At 37.1% G+C, this 15,325-nt stretch overlaps 2 protein-coding genes and 1 non-coding gene across 4 annotated transcripts; 2 read left to right on the top strand and 1 right to left on the bottom strand.

The window, feature by feature from the left end:
* Nucleotides 1–5,974: 5,974 nt before the first annotated feature.
* Nucleotides 5,975–8,318, bottom strand: LOC140833780 (uncharacterized). Of its 2 annotated transcripts, XM_073198185.1 has the most exons (3): nucleotides 8,117–8,318; nucleotides 7,583–8,012; nucleotides 5,975–7,162 (listed from the first exon to the last, which is right to left on the bottom strand). In XM_073198185.1, exons 2-3 carry the CDS (start codon nucleotides 8,000–8,002, stop codon nucleotides 6,404–6,406), a joined length of 1,179 nt encoding a protein of 392 aa, XP_073054286.1. In that variant the 5' UTR covers nucleotides 8,003–8,012; nucleotides 8,117–8,318; the 3' UTR covers nucleotides 5,975–6,403. The 2 variants fall into 2 exon arrangements, with proteins under 2 accessions (XP_073054286.1, XP_073054285.1); XM_073198184.1 differs by having other exon boundaries at nucleotides 7,583–8,318.
* Nucleotides 8,319–8,994: 676 nt separating this feature from the next.
* On the top strand, nucleotides 8,995–9,155 carry LOC140835611 (U1 spliceosomal RNA). Its single transcript, XR_012118933.1, has one exon. It is a non-coding gene; the product is annotated as a U1 spliceosomal RNA (small nuclear RNA).
* Nucleotides 9,156–10,857: 1,702 nt separating this feature from the next.
* LOC140833779 (vacuolar protein sorting-associated protein 2 homolog 3-like) lies at nucleotides 10,858–15,288 on the top strand. The gene is made up of 10 exons (XM_073198183.1): nucleotides 10,858–10,973; nucleotides 11,148–11,192; nucleotides 13,478–13,512; nucleotides 13,601–13,651; nucleotides 13,778–13,882; nucleotides 13,962–14,033; nucleotides 14,217–14,288; nucleotides 14,394–14,474; nucleotides 14,789–14,824; nucleotides 14,909–15,288. The coding sequence occupies exons 1-10, from the start codon at nucleotides 10,940–10,942 to the stop codon at nucleotides 15,014–15,016; spliced, it is 639 nt and encodes a 212-aa protein (XP_073054284.1). The 5' UTR covers nucleotides 10,858–10,939; the 3' UTR covers nucleotides 15,017–15,288.
* Nucleotides 15,289–15,325: the final 37 nt, after the last annotated feature.

The following is a 15,325-nucleotide window of genomic DNA, read 5'->3' as shown; positions in this document are numbered from 1 at the left end:
ATTTCCCGCTTCTGACTCCGAATGTGCATTTTTGTGGGTTAAGCTTCAACCCGTAAGATCTCAAGGTGGAAAAGGTCTCGCGGAGGTTGGTTATGAGGTCTGCCGTACTTTTGGACTTTATCAGAATATCATCCACATAGACTTCCACATTTCTTCCGACCTGAGCTGAGAAAACTTTGTCCATGAGCCTCTGGTAGGTGGCTCCGACATCTTTTAACCCGAAAGGCATTACCACATAACAGAATATCCCCTCGGAGGTGATGAAGCTCACTTTGTCTTGGTCTTGCTCTGCTAGGGGAATCTGATGGTATCCTGGTAAGCATCCATTAAACATAGGTACTGGTGACCTGCAGTGGAATCAACCAGTTGATCTATCCTTGGTAAGGGGTAACAATCTTTTGGGCAGGCTTTGTTAAGATATCTGAAATCGACGCACATTCTCCACTTTCCAGAGCTTTTTGGGACCAAGACAACATTTGATAGCCATGTCGGGAAAAATACCTCTCTTATGTGCCCTGCCCTAAGTAGCTCATCCACATGTTCCTTTATTACCTTGTCCTTTTCGGGACCGAAATGCCTTTTCTTCTGTTTGATGGGCCGAGCTTCAGGAAATATATTGAGGCAGTGTTCTACGACCCTGGGGCTGACCCCTCGGAGCTCTTGTGAAGACCACACAAATATATCAAGGTTAGCCTTCAAGCAAGCCAGCAGGTCATGCTTAGTTTCGAGATCAAGATCAGCTGCCACTCTGACGCTTTGTTGGACCCCTATTTCTATTGTTTCCGACTCTTCTTCTGTAGCAAGCTGAACCTCTTTTCCGGAGATCCCTTTTGGTTGGGTCACAATCATCCCCACCTCGGTATGGGACCTTTTGACTTCACCTTTACCTCATCTACATAACAACGTCGTGAGGACTTTTGATCTCCTCCTACGACTCCTACTTCATTCCCCGCAGGATATTTCAGCTTTTGATGATAAGTGGAGCTCACAGCTCGGAAGTCAGCCAGGGCTGGTCGGCCAAGTATACCATTGTAAGAAGAAGGGGCATCCACCACAGTAAAGCATGTCATTTTGGTGATGCGGTGCGGTCCTGCCCCTAAAAACAAGGGGAGCATGATTTGTCCAATGGTCTGGACCGCATGTCCTGTAAAGCCAAATAAAGGCGTAGAGATGGGATCAAACTCGAAGCCTTCCACCTTCATTTGATCAAGGGTTCTTTTGGAAAAGAATATTAACTGAGCTCCCGGTGTCGACAAAGATTGTTGCGACATCATAGTTGGAGACAGTAAGGGTGACCAATAAGGCGTCGTTATTAGGCGCCACAATACCTTTTAAAACATCCGGCCCGAAGCTAATAAGAGGGTTAGCTTTGGGAGTGAGGTCCAACCCCAGGCTCTCTAATCTTCGACCATGAGCTTTGCGCGCTCTGCCTGAATCCCCGTCGGTGGCGCCGCCCGTTATCATATGGATTATACCTTGGGTCGGATCGTTAGCGATCTGCTGGACCTGAGGTCCTTGCTGTCGTGGGAGGTCATTCCGACCACCCTGGTTGGGTCGGTTCTCAGTTGGTGGTGGTCTCTGGTTCATCCCAGGAGGTCCTCGGCCTCTTCTATTATCTTGGCATCTTATTTCCGATCGGGCTAAGAGGTTCTTCATGCGAGGGTCTCTCTGCATGATCCTTTGGACCTCCTCACCCAATCTCTGGCAATCATTTGTAAGGTGACCGTATTCTTGATGGAACTCACAGAACTTATCTGAAGGAGGTAGGCGCAGCCCCCTCTCGGCCTGTTTCGGGCGTTCTAACTTTCTTCTTTCTTCAGCAATTACCATGGCTCTTTCCAAGCTCATGGCCAATGGGGCATAATGGAAGGGTCCAGGGCCTCGGCCCCTTTCCTCCACTCTTTCCGCATGTCTCTTCCTGCTCGGCTCTACCTTCTCCTTCCCTTTATCGCCGGGTCGGACATCCACTCGCCTTTGCCTTTGTGCGTCCTCAAGGTTCACGTATTTCTCAGCTCGGCTAAGGAGCTCGTCATAACTTTGGGGGGGAGGGGGGGGTTTCACCAAGGAATTGAAAATTTTCCCACCTCTTAGCCCTTGCGTGAAAGCGTTTACAAAGGTTTCTGTTGCTGCCGCAGGGGCCTCCAAGGCTACACTGTTGAATCGCCTAAGGAAGTCCCTCAGTGAATCTGCATCTCCTTGTTTCAAACTGAACAAACCCAATGACGTCTTCAAATATCTCTTACTTGTAGCATACTAGTTTATGAAAAGGGTGCTAAATTCTCGGAAGCTGGTAATGGAATGTGGTGGGAGAAGATTGAACCACCTCTGAGCGGGTCCAACCAGGGTGGTGAGGAAGACCCGGCATTTGACCCCATCTGAGTATCGGTGGAGCATGGCAGAATTGCTAAACCTCCTCAGGTGTTCCTCAGGGTCAGTACTCCCATCATAATCTTTAACAGTTGGCTGGCGGAAGTTAACGGGGAGGTCCTCATTCAGTATTTCGTGAGAGAGGGTACTTTCTCTGTCCAGCAAGGGAGGTCGGCCTCCCACTTGCCTGCCAAGCCTCCTGACTTCCTCCCATATGGCTTCTAGATGTTCAGGAGGAGGAGGAGGATTAGGAAGTTGTTGTGGTGGTGGTGATGGGCTCCGATTTCGGCGGAGGGCCTCATCTACAGATCTGTTAATCAACTGGGCCAGTTGATCTAGGCTAAGATCAGCCACTCCTCTCCTTTGACCCCCTTCGGGACCTCGGTTGCCACCTGCAGGGCCTGTTCTTCTACCTGTTCGTCCCCACATGTCTACGTCTTCTCAGTATAGTTCCCATAGACGACGCCAATTGATATTGCTGAAATCGGTGATGCTAACTGGGAGGTCGGACCTTCACTTTGGGAGCTCGGATCAAACCTTCGAGGGGTGGTTGGGAGGTCGGATCTTCACTTTGGGAGCTCGGATCAGACACCTCGAAATCAAGAAACCCAAACAAGAGTGTTAGAAGGGGGCCGGAAGGTTTTTCCAGCGTAGCCCCTCTGACGCTCAAGTCAAAGAACAGAAAATTGAGAGAATAAAGTGTGTGCTGACAGAATGTGAGTATATGAATTGAATGCCTAAAGAGTTAACGAAACCTGGTATTTATAGGTGAACCATAGAGTCTCAGTTTTGGTAGGTTTAGATCCTCATAATCTTCGGAAGATTTGGCTAGATCTTGTGCCAGATTTGATTAGATTTTTAATTGGCTTTACCTTTCTGGGCTTCGATTTTTGTGGGCTACACGTTTAACGTCTGAGTAAGAGCTCTCGTAGGTATGAGCCCGCCTGCCAACGGGACCTTATGGGAGCTCAGCTCGGGAGCTCGGCCAAGATGTCTCCATTCACCCCGATACCACAATCTTGGAGGTCGGCTCAGATTCTGGCTGGGAGATCGGCTCGAGAGCTTGGCGTGGGAGGTCGGCTGACCTCTCTAATCGACGATAATACTGGTATGGGAGGTCTGCGTGGATGACCTCCCAGATGACCTCCCGTGCTTCTCTAAATACTGGGCTTCCAACAAGATGGGCTACCGAGAGCGGGCCGAGCTCATCCTCCGTCCGGGGGTATCAAGACCCTCAAAGAAGTTTATGATTTCTTTAACTCAACAAGTGATGTGTTATTCATATTTCCACGATATCCCTCGTACATTCGATCTTGATCGCAGGGAAGAAGAGATGCAGGAGCTCAACAGATCTACAAACTCCAAAATGGCTTGGCGGAGCATTCTTTCGCTTGTCATTTGCTCATCTGTAGCAGGGCTGCAGCTATGGCATTTGAAATCGTTCTTTGAAAAGAAGAAGCTTATTTGATGTAGTTCCGAGTCGGTTTAGTTTTCTTGGCAGCAGTACCATTTTCCACGAGCTTAGGTTTTTACGTTTTGATTTACACATTTTGGGGAGGAAAAATGAATCGACAATAATGGAAAGGACAAGGCATAGACGTAGAAAAGGACAGACTAGCTATATATATCTATATCTGGTGAGAAGCAGTGGCGGAGCCAGGTTTTCATTCTACTCGGGCTAAAATTTTTTAAACCATAGTTAAGCTAATATTGACAAATAGAGCCCCGAGCAAACGGAAAATAAGAAAAGGTCAACTAACATAAAGCACTACAAGTTGTATTTAGGACATTTCTACAAATTCCAACTGTAAAAATCGCAGCAACAAGAGAAGCAGTTCACCTAAACTGGACCAGAATTTGCACATAACAGAGCCTCGAACAACAGCTTCGATCTAGCTGGATCATTGCTCAAAATTTCCGATTTATGGCTTGAATCGAAGCTTAGGATGTTAGGAACACAACTCTTCAAGAATATTTAAGTTTCAAATTCAGACGGAGTAGATATGATGATTTTATGGCAGCTGATATTGTAACTGCAGGAATGGTTTGAGGGATAAGATGGGTTTTTTCTTTTCTCTTCCTTTTTCTTTCTTATTTAAATGGTGTGTGTGAGTATATTGTATGTATATGTATGCATTTAATATTATATAAATAATATTTGGTAGAAAAAGCTTATCATAATGCATAAAAGTTTTATATAACAAATTATATGTTACATTAAAATTTAATGTAATTTATAATGATTACTCGCATAATATTTACCGATTAATTTATCTATTATCCCAATGCGATTAGCTCATGGCTTGTGCACATGCATATAAAAGAGTGCGAAAATAAATGGAGAGATAATATTGCAGATCGATAACAAAAAATTGATTGAAATAAAATGTTTGAATTGTGTCATTACTATAGACTATGATTTTTGTCAAACTGCCAAACAGATAGATATTATTGAATGATGAGAAAATAAGGCAATTGACCATTAGATCAAAGACTACAAGCATGATAGAACCGAGGAGAAATGGGACTGTAGAAACATATGGGCATTGATACAATCACATTTAACATTTCCTTCGATCAATAACGATTGCACTCTCTTTCAAGAACAAGTCGGGGTTTATTGATGGATCTATTCCCCAGACATCGGAGTCTGACTTCACCTTGACAAATGTGTGGGGACTCGAAACAACAATATAGTTATTTCTTGGCTACTGAATTCTGTATCCAAGGACATATCGGCAAGTGTTTCATTCGCGGAGTCTGCTGCATACATATGGATCTTCAGGATCATTTTAAACAAAGCAATGCTCCTCGAATCTTTCAACTGCATAGGAAATTGATCACTCTACGTCAGGATCAAGATCCAGTTAGTATCTACTCCTTAATCTTAAGGCCATTTGGGAGGAGTTAACATTGACAGTTATGTTAAGATGGATTACACCATGACATTTCTCATGGATCTCAATGACTCGTTTACTCGTGTTTGAAGTCAAGTTCTTCTACTTGATGCTCTTATGTCTATAAACAGAGTATTTGCTTTAGTCATACAAGAGGAAAGGCAAAAGGCCTTCGGAAGTCAACTCAATTCCAACATACCTACCAATGACATGGCATTTGTACTCGAGGGTGAAGAATCTCAATCAAAACCCAACAATTGAGCAAAACATAAATATAAAAAAGGCAGGCCCTACTGTACTTCTTGCAACTCTTGGCCACACGGTTGAGATACCACCCGGGTACAAACACAGAAGCAAACAAGTGAATAGGGGGTCATCTGCTCCTGTAAATCAAGAATCTGGGCAGATTTCTTCGTCTGAATCCCGAGGCACCCTTCGCTTCCTCTTCAAACATATTTCAGAGTTTTGACAAGAGAGTCAAATGTAACAAATAATGGCCATGTTTGTCCAACACCTATCTACATTTTAAATAATTAATTATAATTTAAATAAAAGTATTGGCTAATAATTTGAGCCTCATTAAGCTCTATTCCTATGCTGCACGTTTCACTTCACATATATTATGAATATTAATATCTCATTAATATAGGAGGAAGTGATATTTTTAAAAGTCAAAAAAATTAAAAGTGATAATATTATTTAACATCAAATGACAAAAGAATTATTCGACTTTGGTTCAAGTTTTACAAAATATAAGAGTTATAAATCATTATTTTATGTATATATTATACGGACCTGAATATAGTGTAGTGTAATACAACTAAGGCTATTTTAGAAACCAATCTCTAAGACTTTGGAATGGATAGAGTTGCCTGCCTTCTATTGAGAAAATACACAAGGATCTTTCTCAACTGTTTTCACCATTTTGATTGCCATATAAAAGCAGAAAGATTAGCAGAGCATGATCTCATCAGATTGTTTCGTGCAAGATGCATCAGGAACTTGGTTTTCTGGGGGCGATGACTTCCCCGGTTAGGTCTGCCCGTGTTTCATGGAGCGTTTCGAGGAACAGAGCATCTCAACATTCCAAGGACGTCAAAAAACCTGGAGAAAATCGGTACCTTACTTCCACAACTCCCTCAAACAAAATCCCTCAGCGCAAGCTCGATTTCTTCCACGACTCCCAACACTCGAAACCACTTTGCGAGTAACTGTGAAGCTTCTTTTCCGAGTACAAGATTCGCCCTTTCCAGTTCACTCAGAAAATCCAACGCTTCACTCACTCTGTTTTCCTTCTCATAAGCAGCCAACACCAATGCCACACATTTGTCATTAGGTTCAAGACCAGCTCTTTTCATATTATCGAATGCAATACGAGCTTCACGTGTCATTCCCGAGACAACATAAGCATTTATCAGGAGCGCGCAGACCTTGTCATCAGGAGTGATACCAGCCCATTGGATAGCATCGAAAACTCTCTGAGCCCCATGGCTATCACCAGCCATGGAATATGATCTCAGCAATGCTTTATAAACCTCTCTTCCAGCGAAAATTTCTTTAGCTTCTGTTTCTCTTAGTAAACTCTCTCCATCGTCGAACATTCCGGCTCTGATATAGGCCATGATCATTGAACCATACGACCTTTTGTCTAATGGAACGCCGAGTAATTTCATCTCTTCAAATGAATCTTGAGCTAGCTTGAGATTACCAGCCTTGCTATACATGTGAACTAGCGCAGTCAAGATGACTTGGTCGCAGATGAAGCCTTGGTTTTTCATGGCTAACAGCAATCTTTCGGCATCTAACAACCGGTTTTCCTTCGCACAAAAATGAATCGCCTTGGTATAATCACGAATACTAGCTTCAAATGATTCTTCTGCGAGACCATGCTCCAGTATCTTAAAATAGAAAAACAAAAATACGATATTCAACATCCTGATGCATAACTTGTGTAACCAACCATAAAGTAAAGTGCAGCACTGTATTATGCATATCAAAAATAATTTTAGTTTAAGTACTTATTGTGGTTTGCTGAGACTTGAACAGCACGATCATAATATCTGAAGAAATTTTATCCAACTGATACTTGGCTTGTCAAAATTGCAGAATTAACCAGTTAACAACATAGAAAAACCTAAAAGGCATAGCATCCAAAAATGATTCACAAAAACGGCACAGCCAACCAGAGAAGCAAATATGCAGAGTCTAATCTGATCATATGAATAATCACCTAGTGTTTGGTACCTAGCATATCAGACACCATTCTCCGGCGAAAAACCAAAATCGGAGCATCCAAGAATGGATACATCTATCTATACCTCCAAAAATAATGGATGATTTAACCTCTCCAGTTCTTTGAGAATAGAAAGCCAATCAGTTCTTCGCGGCTTCGTACTCTTAACCCAAGCATCCAACATAGCAGGAACACTCCCATTTCCCATTGAAAAGAAAATGATTTGTTTCATCAACGCCTTGCACCTATTGGTCATCTTTGATGGAAGTTGAGAAATAGCCTGTCTTTGCTCCTCGGTAGAATCGAAACCTCTTGCAACCCACTTAAATTTCTTCTTCTCCACTTCTTCCTGATATTTCCCACCACCATCCACTCCATTAATGCGACTAGAAGCCAACGGTTGATAAAGACTGGACCTTTTTCCTCTAAATGTTGAAGGGTCTTGAAACAATGAAGCTACCAACGACGGAAAGTCATGAATGCCCACAAAATTTTGGTTGCGCATGCGAATGTGGCTGAGAAAAGGAAGTGAATTACAGGTAAAAGAAGCCATCAACAAATCGCTTCTCGCATAATACAAACAAATATCAATTCAAGAACAGCTCAATAATGGATATACCAGTTCAAAAACAACAATTCAGTAAATTGGTTCTTCCAGAATACGAAGAAATCGTACTTCTAAATTCCTCTACCAAACCAAGAATGGCTGAGAAGGCAACATGAAATTGAAATGGGTTCTTATCCCTTTGTTGAGAGCTCAGGTTTCACATTTTGTTCGGGAAAGTGGAGAGGAGGGATGAGAAGAAGTTGGGACTAAATCTTTGGGCCCAAACAGGCTGTCTCAGAGACATGGGTTGACCCAACAAAACTCCATTTGATCAACTTGAATAAATAATTACAATTTATTTTTTTTTATGCCGAATTATAAATCCAAATTTTAAAAAAATACATCCATTTTAATTTTTATTGATGGTAAATATTTATATTTATATATTATGTGTTTATAAAATCATACATTTTCTCTTCCTAATAGTTTTCAAACATGGACTATTACTTTTATTACAAAACAGTCTTATGAAACCCGTCTCACACACAAAAATATGACGCAATCCAATTTAAATTTTTTTGTGTAACTATAATTTGACATAATTTATTACCGCTAAATTTCTTGAGAAATTATCCGATTAATCAATCATATTAATAAAATAAACGTTTCGAAATATTTTTACTAAGAGAACCGATTTCTCAAGAATTATTGAGCTACTATTTTGTTGAACCATAATTATTCTTAAAATTTAGTATATAATTGTATATATTATAGTACCCAGTAAGTTTTAGAATTTTCTTCCTATTTATTTCTTTTATTATTATTAATATTATTAATCTCACATCCCAATTCCCAGCGGTTTCAACAGCTGTTCAACTTCCCACATCGGAAGAGAAAGAATATGAGAACCGGTTAGCACTATAAATACATAGGGGAATGCGTCAAGCTCCATACTTACCTGGACGGGATCAATGGGTGATCATGAAGGCCCATGGTCTAGGTTGGCGACTTTCATTGCACTTTGAAAGGGCGCCCGCCTAAGGTCGGCCCAAGTGGTCGAGCCTACGTCATAATTTGTGTTAGAGGGGGCCTGCGTCCGCGCGGTCCCTGCCAATTAAGTCGCAATTTTATCACGTAATAAATAAATGTACTCTATTTAATACATTTTTTATTCCTATATTTTAATTTTTAAAAGTAAAATTAAAATTAAAAAGTAATTACATGAAATGAGCAAAAGTCAAAATGTACCAATTAATGTTTTGTCTAAATTAACACGCCCATTCGTCACTTTCTCTACTTATTCATATTTTCTGTTCTATTATTTATGTTTTTAGATAACTTCAAGCATTTAATTTATTTAAACTTTCTTTTGTTTTCCTAAAAAATGGATGAGAATGATAGTATCGGAATTTTATAGTTTGTTGATGGTATCGATAAAATTAGAAACCCCAACAAATATTGAAGAAATATCATTTTTTTTTTTTGCTATCATAAGTTCATGAAAAGAGAAATTCACAAGCTATTAAGATTACATTAACTCTAATTAAATTTGTTAGTGTCCAATTTTATATATTATTTTAATCAAAATTTAAAATATTTTTCAAAATTACATGTTAAATTTTTTTTCTTCTTCTTTTTTTAGTTATGCACATATTCTAATTTATGGACGTTCTTACAATTCATAATATTTATCAAACAAAATTTCAAAGAAATCATCGAGAAAATTTAATAATATATTACATTTAAAACTCTTTAAAAAAAATTGACAAGGAAAATGAAAATGTTTTATGATCTTATAATGCAGATAACTACTTGGAAAGACATATACACAAAGAAGGGTATACTAATATTAATTAACTTTAAAAATATGGAATAATTAAATGGAGATAATTTTGTGGAAAAAAGTACATTAAATGTCAAAAGTTGAAAGCTACCTTTAGAATTCATTCCCAATAATAATATTTCATTTGACAGATAAGTTCAATAGAAATATACTAAATTTTTTGTTTAAAACTATATTTATATTTGAACAAATATTTCCCATCAAATTTATATTTGAACCATAATGTTATACTTTATTGTATCACGGAAATAATAATATCTTTTAAACTTAAAAAGAGTTCTTTTTTTTTTGATGGATTATATAGGCAAAATAATTATTATCGAGATCGTCGGCGTAACGATATATTTTATCTGAAAATAATAAACAATATTTTTTCTAAAATTAAATACAACGATTAAATAAATTTTTATCTGATTGCCGAAACGATAAAAAATTGGATTTTCTAAAACTTGTTAATTTCCAAAATATAAATAAATAAAACTAACTGGAGTCAATGTTAAAGTATTCGAAAGTATAGGAGTCAATTTAATTAATTAATTGAAAATGATAATGCTATAAAATTCGAAGAACATAAGATTATTACTCTTTTTATTCTAAGGTTGTAAACGAATCGATTCACAAATTTTTTGAGTTGATTCGACCAAAATTTGATTCGTATTCAAATTTATCGAACTCGAGCTGAACTTGAATATTTTTTTTTTCAGCTGAACGCAAGCAAAAATTATTTTGTTTCATAGTTCACGAGCCAATCGAGAGTCTTATTTTTCGAACATTTCGAATTTCGAATCATCATTCTCAAACCTTAATTTCTGAACAATAGTTCGAGTAACTCGTGAATATTATTTCGATCCTGATCGAACTTATTTTAGAGCCAAACTCGGGAATTTTTTTTAAAAAAAAGTCGTCTTAAATTGTTTTTAAAATATTCAATTCATTTACACTCAACTACCATTATCCCATTTCAGCGCCAACATATATACATACATATTACATATATAGTTGCGTCGATATATAATTTCTTGAAACTCTACAAACTTTGTGGCAATCGAAACATGAACATCTTCTCCAAAAAGCCCTCGGCCAAAGGTTTCTGTCATGTTTTTTTCCCGTATATTTGTTATTAATATCACGTTCTGCAAGAAATTGTTGTTTACTTGAATATTCTTTAAATTCATGGTCAATTGTTGATGTGTTGACTGCTGGAGTAATTGACTCTCGATTTTGTTTGTGATCTGTTTGTGGGTTTTGCTTTGATTTCAGAGGCGCTTCGGGAGAGTAAACGGGAAATGGCCAATGCCACTAGAGGTATTTGTTTTCCGATCTCCTTGCTCGTAATTTTCCTCTAAAATTTGCTTTCCGAAATCAGTTTGATCTTATTTTGATAGCGCTGTTCTGTTGTTTTTGTTGCAAAGCAAATTGATACTGCGAGCTCCTGTAGATGAAAATTTGACCAAATAAAAGAGACTTATCAAGAATGCCTTTGGATGAAGAAGAATCGTTTTAGGATATGGAAGCTTTTCTTGAAACTAGCACGATTTCAATTATATTATAAAAATTAAAAAAATAAGATTTTCTAAAAATTAATTTGAATTATTTTGTTATTTATCTGAGCTTAATTTCTTATCATATTAGACGATTTATAAGAACTTATATAACTTACTTTCAAAATTGTTTTCCAAATTAAAATTCAAGCAGTTGATTTTATGTTATATAATAAATTGTAATGAACATAATATATAGAACAAAATGAACTGAAACAAATTTTTTTAAAAAAAATTATATATTCAAACACAACGTATAAATCATAATAACCTAAAAATCAACCAAATTATGTATTTTATCAATGTATAAATCATAATCTACAAAAGCGAAACGTACTAAAGACAAATAATTATCAATTTAAAATCACTATGACTAACTCATAAAAACAATATTAATACAAATGAAATAGTAATATTGACAGTAAAATATAACTCATAATATTTAATTTAACCTCTTAATTTTTTTTTTACTTTTTATTTTTACAATTCTATATCATGGATGATAAATTTTATATATCGATCTTTCGTAGACTAATATTGATGACTATTAATTTTTGTTAAATAAATTTTAAAATAATAAATAAATCAATATATGTAAAGATGACTTTTTTCTCTTATCAATTTTTCATATAATATTTAATTATGTCATATTTCATTTTAAAAAAATTATTTCATTCTATGTACATATAAATATGTGGATGATAGGAAAACAATGCCCTTCACCATGATTACAATAAAATCATTGGAAAAACATGTAGAGAGAATTAAAAGGATAAAACATTTAAATGTAGTATAAAGATGAGTTATTTGATAAAATTAATGTAGGAGTTACATTCTAATTTTGAAGTGTGAATAGAAGGTTAATTATGTCATTGCACAATTGGAAAACAATGCCCTTCATCCACATTTTTATAGGTATATAGATAGCATTTACAAAGTTAACGGTCAGATGCCAGAAAATGTGTTTTCTCTAACTCCGAATTCATTTTCTCTTAAAAAAATCAAAGAGGTTGTTTCAATGTAAGTCGTTGGTAGATAGTTAGATTCCCTTTTTCGGGTGTAGCGGCTATCCTACTCACTAAACTGATTCTGCATTTTGTGAAAGAAACACTTGATCTGCTTTGCAAATTTGTTTTAAAGTTAGTTTCTTTATCCAAATTGGCACCAAGTTGGAATTTTTTAAGCGCTTTTAGAATCAAACACGTGGTTTTATGTTACGATTAGGACTGCAATATAGCTCTAGCAGCTCAGTCAAAGTTCAACTTGAGCCCAGGCATTTAAGTTGAACTTGAGTGGCTCGGATACTCTCTCTACCCAAGCTCAAGCTTTGTTATTTCAGGATTGAGTATTCTTTGAGTACTAGAACCCGATAAATTATTTTTACTTTTTTCTACTATGAATTAATTTACTTTTTTTGCTGCAGTTACATACTTTAATAATCAATTTTAGAAAGTTTAAAGAGCTTGTTTGTAAATAAAGTCGAGTTCAAACACGCAGAAGCACTACCTGATCAACTTCAAGCTCCAGTTGCTTTTTTCCTTTTTCTCAAGTCGAGATGCTACTCGAGCTCAACTAAGCTTGATTATACCTCTAGTTTGGAAGTGCTAGTGAAATAGATGAATTGTGAGACCTAAAGTGGTTTTTTTCGGCTTTATGTAAAGGTAAAAGCTAGATTTAAAGAAACATGAAGTAACCTCCCTTAATATACCGTACTAGAGTTTATTAAAGACATGAGTTACTAAATCAACCCTTAATGGAAATCGGAATCCATGTTTCCTATGCATTCGAAACAAGTGATGCCTATCCTTTATATGTAAATCAAAAAATTAATGGTTGTTTGTAATTTTCCTGGTGCCAATTGTTGACTGGATTGACCTATGTGAAATTCTTGATTGTTGCATTGGTTTCTGGAGGGGTTAGAACGAACAATTTGTTTTGATTTCTTATATTATGAACAGAAGTTTCACTTTGCATTGTAACTTTTCCCTTAAAAACTGTGTTGACTATTGAGCTGACATATGCTATTTTGGATCTGTGATTTTGATTCAGGTATCGAGAGGGAAATCCATACATTGCAGTTGGAGGTAATCCAAGATTCTTGGTGTCTTTCGCATTACGGTTTCCTCATTTTCGTAAAAATGGAATAGATTAAATTCATGTTTGGTGTCTCAGGAAAGGAAACTTGTTGCTGAGATAAAGAGAACTGCTAAAACGGGGAATGAGGTCTATAACACTTGGATTGCATATTTGATAAATATTACATGAATACTCGAGTGACTTTTAAGAGATCACTTGGAATGGTTTTCCTATCTCTCACTGTCCCTGCCTTTTTTTTTTCTTGCCTTGCAGGCAGCAACTAAAGTTCTTGCTTGCCAATTGGTCCGGCTTCGTCAACAAATAGCCAATTTACAAGGTAGTCGAGCTCAAATGAGGGGCATAGCGACTCATACCCAGGTAAGAAGTTAGATAATCATAATGATTGTATTCTTTTGTTTTAGTAAGGATCACAACTAGTTTATTTGTCCCTTCGCAGGCAATGTCTGCTCAATCTTCTGTTGCTGTCGGTATGAAAGGTGCCAGTAAAGCAATGGCTGCCATGAATAAGGCAAGACCCTCAACTTTTAGTGGAATCCTATTTTTTATTTATTTGCCAATTCACTAATATCAAATTATTTCTGATGTATACCACTCACGATCCCTTTTTAGAAAACACATACACATCTGTGTGTGTGTTGTGTAGTTGAGCTATTACCTAATGTGATCTATGGTTGCTCACATGTACTGGCAGCAAATGGCCCCTGCCAAGCAAATGAAAGTGATTCAAGAATTTCAAAAACAATCAGCACAAATGGATATGACTGTAAGTTTGAATCAATTCATTTGACCAAACTGTGTTACGAACATGCGTTCATTAATTCATTTAAAATTATTATTAACTTTCCTCTGCCATTTTTTCCTCTTTCAGACTGAAATGATGTCAGATGCCATAGATGATGTTTTAGATGATGATGAGGCCGAAGAGGAAACGGACGAGTTGACAAATCAAGTAAATATCTGTTCTTCCTGAGTAAAGCTTATATTTTTTGTGATTATGTTGGCTGATTTATTAACCAGATGTGATCCATTTCAAAAGAAGTATTGGCATGAGTCTCTCTAATGATGGTTCTGGAGTTTCATATACATCAACCACGACTCATTCTACTGTTTTGTCATCCTTAACTTATTTTGGAAGTTACTAATGTTATTGGCTTGGAGTATTTGAGATCAAAATTCTAATTTTCTCATCAATGTCTACCCGAGAATTTGGTTTATTTTTCTCTTGCTTATGCATCTTCACTTGATTTGCAAAAAAAATTCCAGGTGCTGGATGAAATCGGTGTGAATGTGGCCTCGCAGGTTCGTATCTTTAAGAAACATTTTCTGTAATGTCAAGTGTTTGCATCTACGATCAAGCTAATCTAGTATCTGAACTATCAACAGTTGTCAGCTGCTCCCAAAGGTAAAATTGCGGGGAAGAACACCGAGGGCGCTGGCAGTTCAAACATCGACGAACTGGAGAAGAGATTGGCGGCCCTCAGAAATCCTTGAGAGCTGCAGCAGCCTGAAAGTTATTTGTTGTATTGCTTGTTGACCAGCCTAAGTGTGTTTCTTCCCCTTTACCGTGGTAATTGTGTAAATAATTCCGTCTTTCTTCCATTTGTTTCAAGGCCACAATTTAACCATGCTTATTGGTCGAATAGAATCAAGTTGCAAACTACTTAAATCTCAATTCATATTATTATTAGCTTTGCAGTCTAAAGCGTATTAAAATCAATCAAACATGTATCGATATATTTCAACTCAAATCAAGCTGATTTCATCGGAGTTTGAGTATATTTAATTAGTTATTTACATTTG

The sequence above is a fragment of the Primulina eburnea genome, chromosome 6 (assembly GCF_022965805.1).
Source record: "Primulina eburnea isolate SZY01 chromosome 6, ASM2296580v1, whole genome shotgun sequence".
In the NCBI taxonomy this organism is placed as follows: Eukaryota; Viridiplantae; Streptophyta; class Magnoliopsida; order Lamiales; family Gesneriaceae; genus Primulina; species Primulina eburnea.
Note: the sequence above shows the minus strand (reverse complement) of the source record. Positions and strands in the feature narration are given on the sequence as shown.

What these genes read in the sequence shown, in the direction of transcription:
- LOC140833780 (XM_073198184.1), bottom strand. Translation starts at nt 8,050, where the DNA reads ATGGCTTCTTTTACCTGTAATTCACTTCCTTTTCTCAGCCACATTCGC. An exon ending in ATCATCCATTATTTTTGGAG is followed by an intron (nt 7,163 to 7,582) that starts GTATAGATAGAT and finishes TTCTATTTTAAG; the next exon opens with ATACTGGAGCATGGTCTCGC.
- LOC140833779 (XM_073198183.1), top strand. Translation starts at nt 10,940, where the DNA reads ATGAACATCTTCTCCAAAAAGCCCTCGGCCAAAG. An exon ending in CAAAAAGCCCTCGGCCAAAG is followed by an intron (nt 10,974 to 11,147) that starts GTTTCTGTCATG and finishes CTTTGATTTCAG; the next exon opens with AGGCGCTTCGGGAGAGTAAA. An exon ending in CAGCACAAATGGATATGACT is followed by an intron (nt 14,289 to 14,393) that starts GTAAGTTTGAAT and finishes TTCCTCTTTCAG; the next exon opens with ACTGAAATGATGTCAGATGC.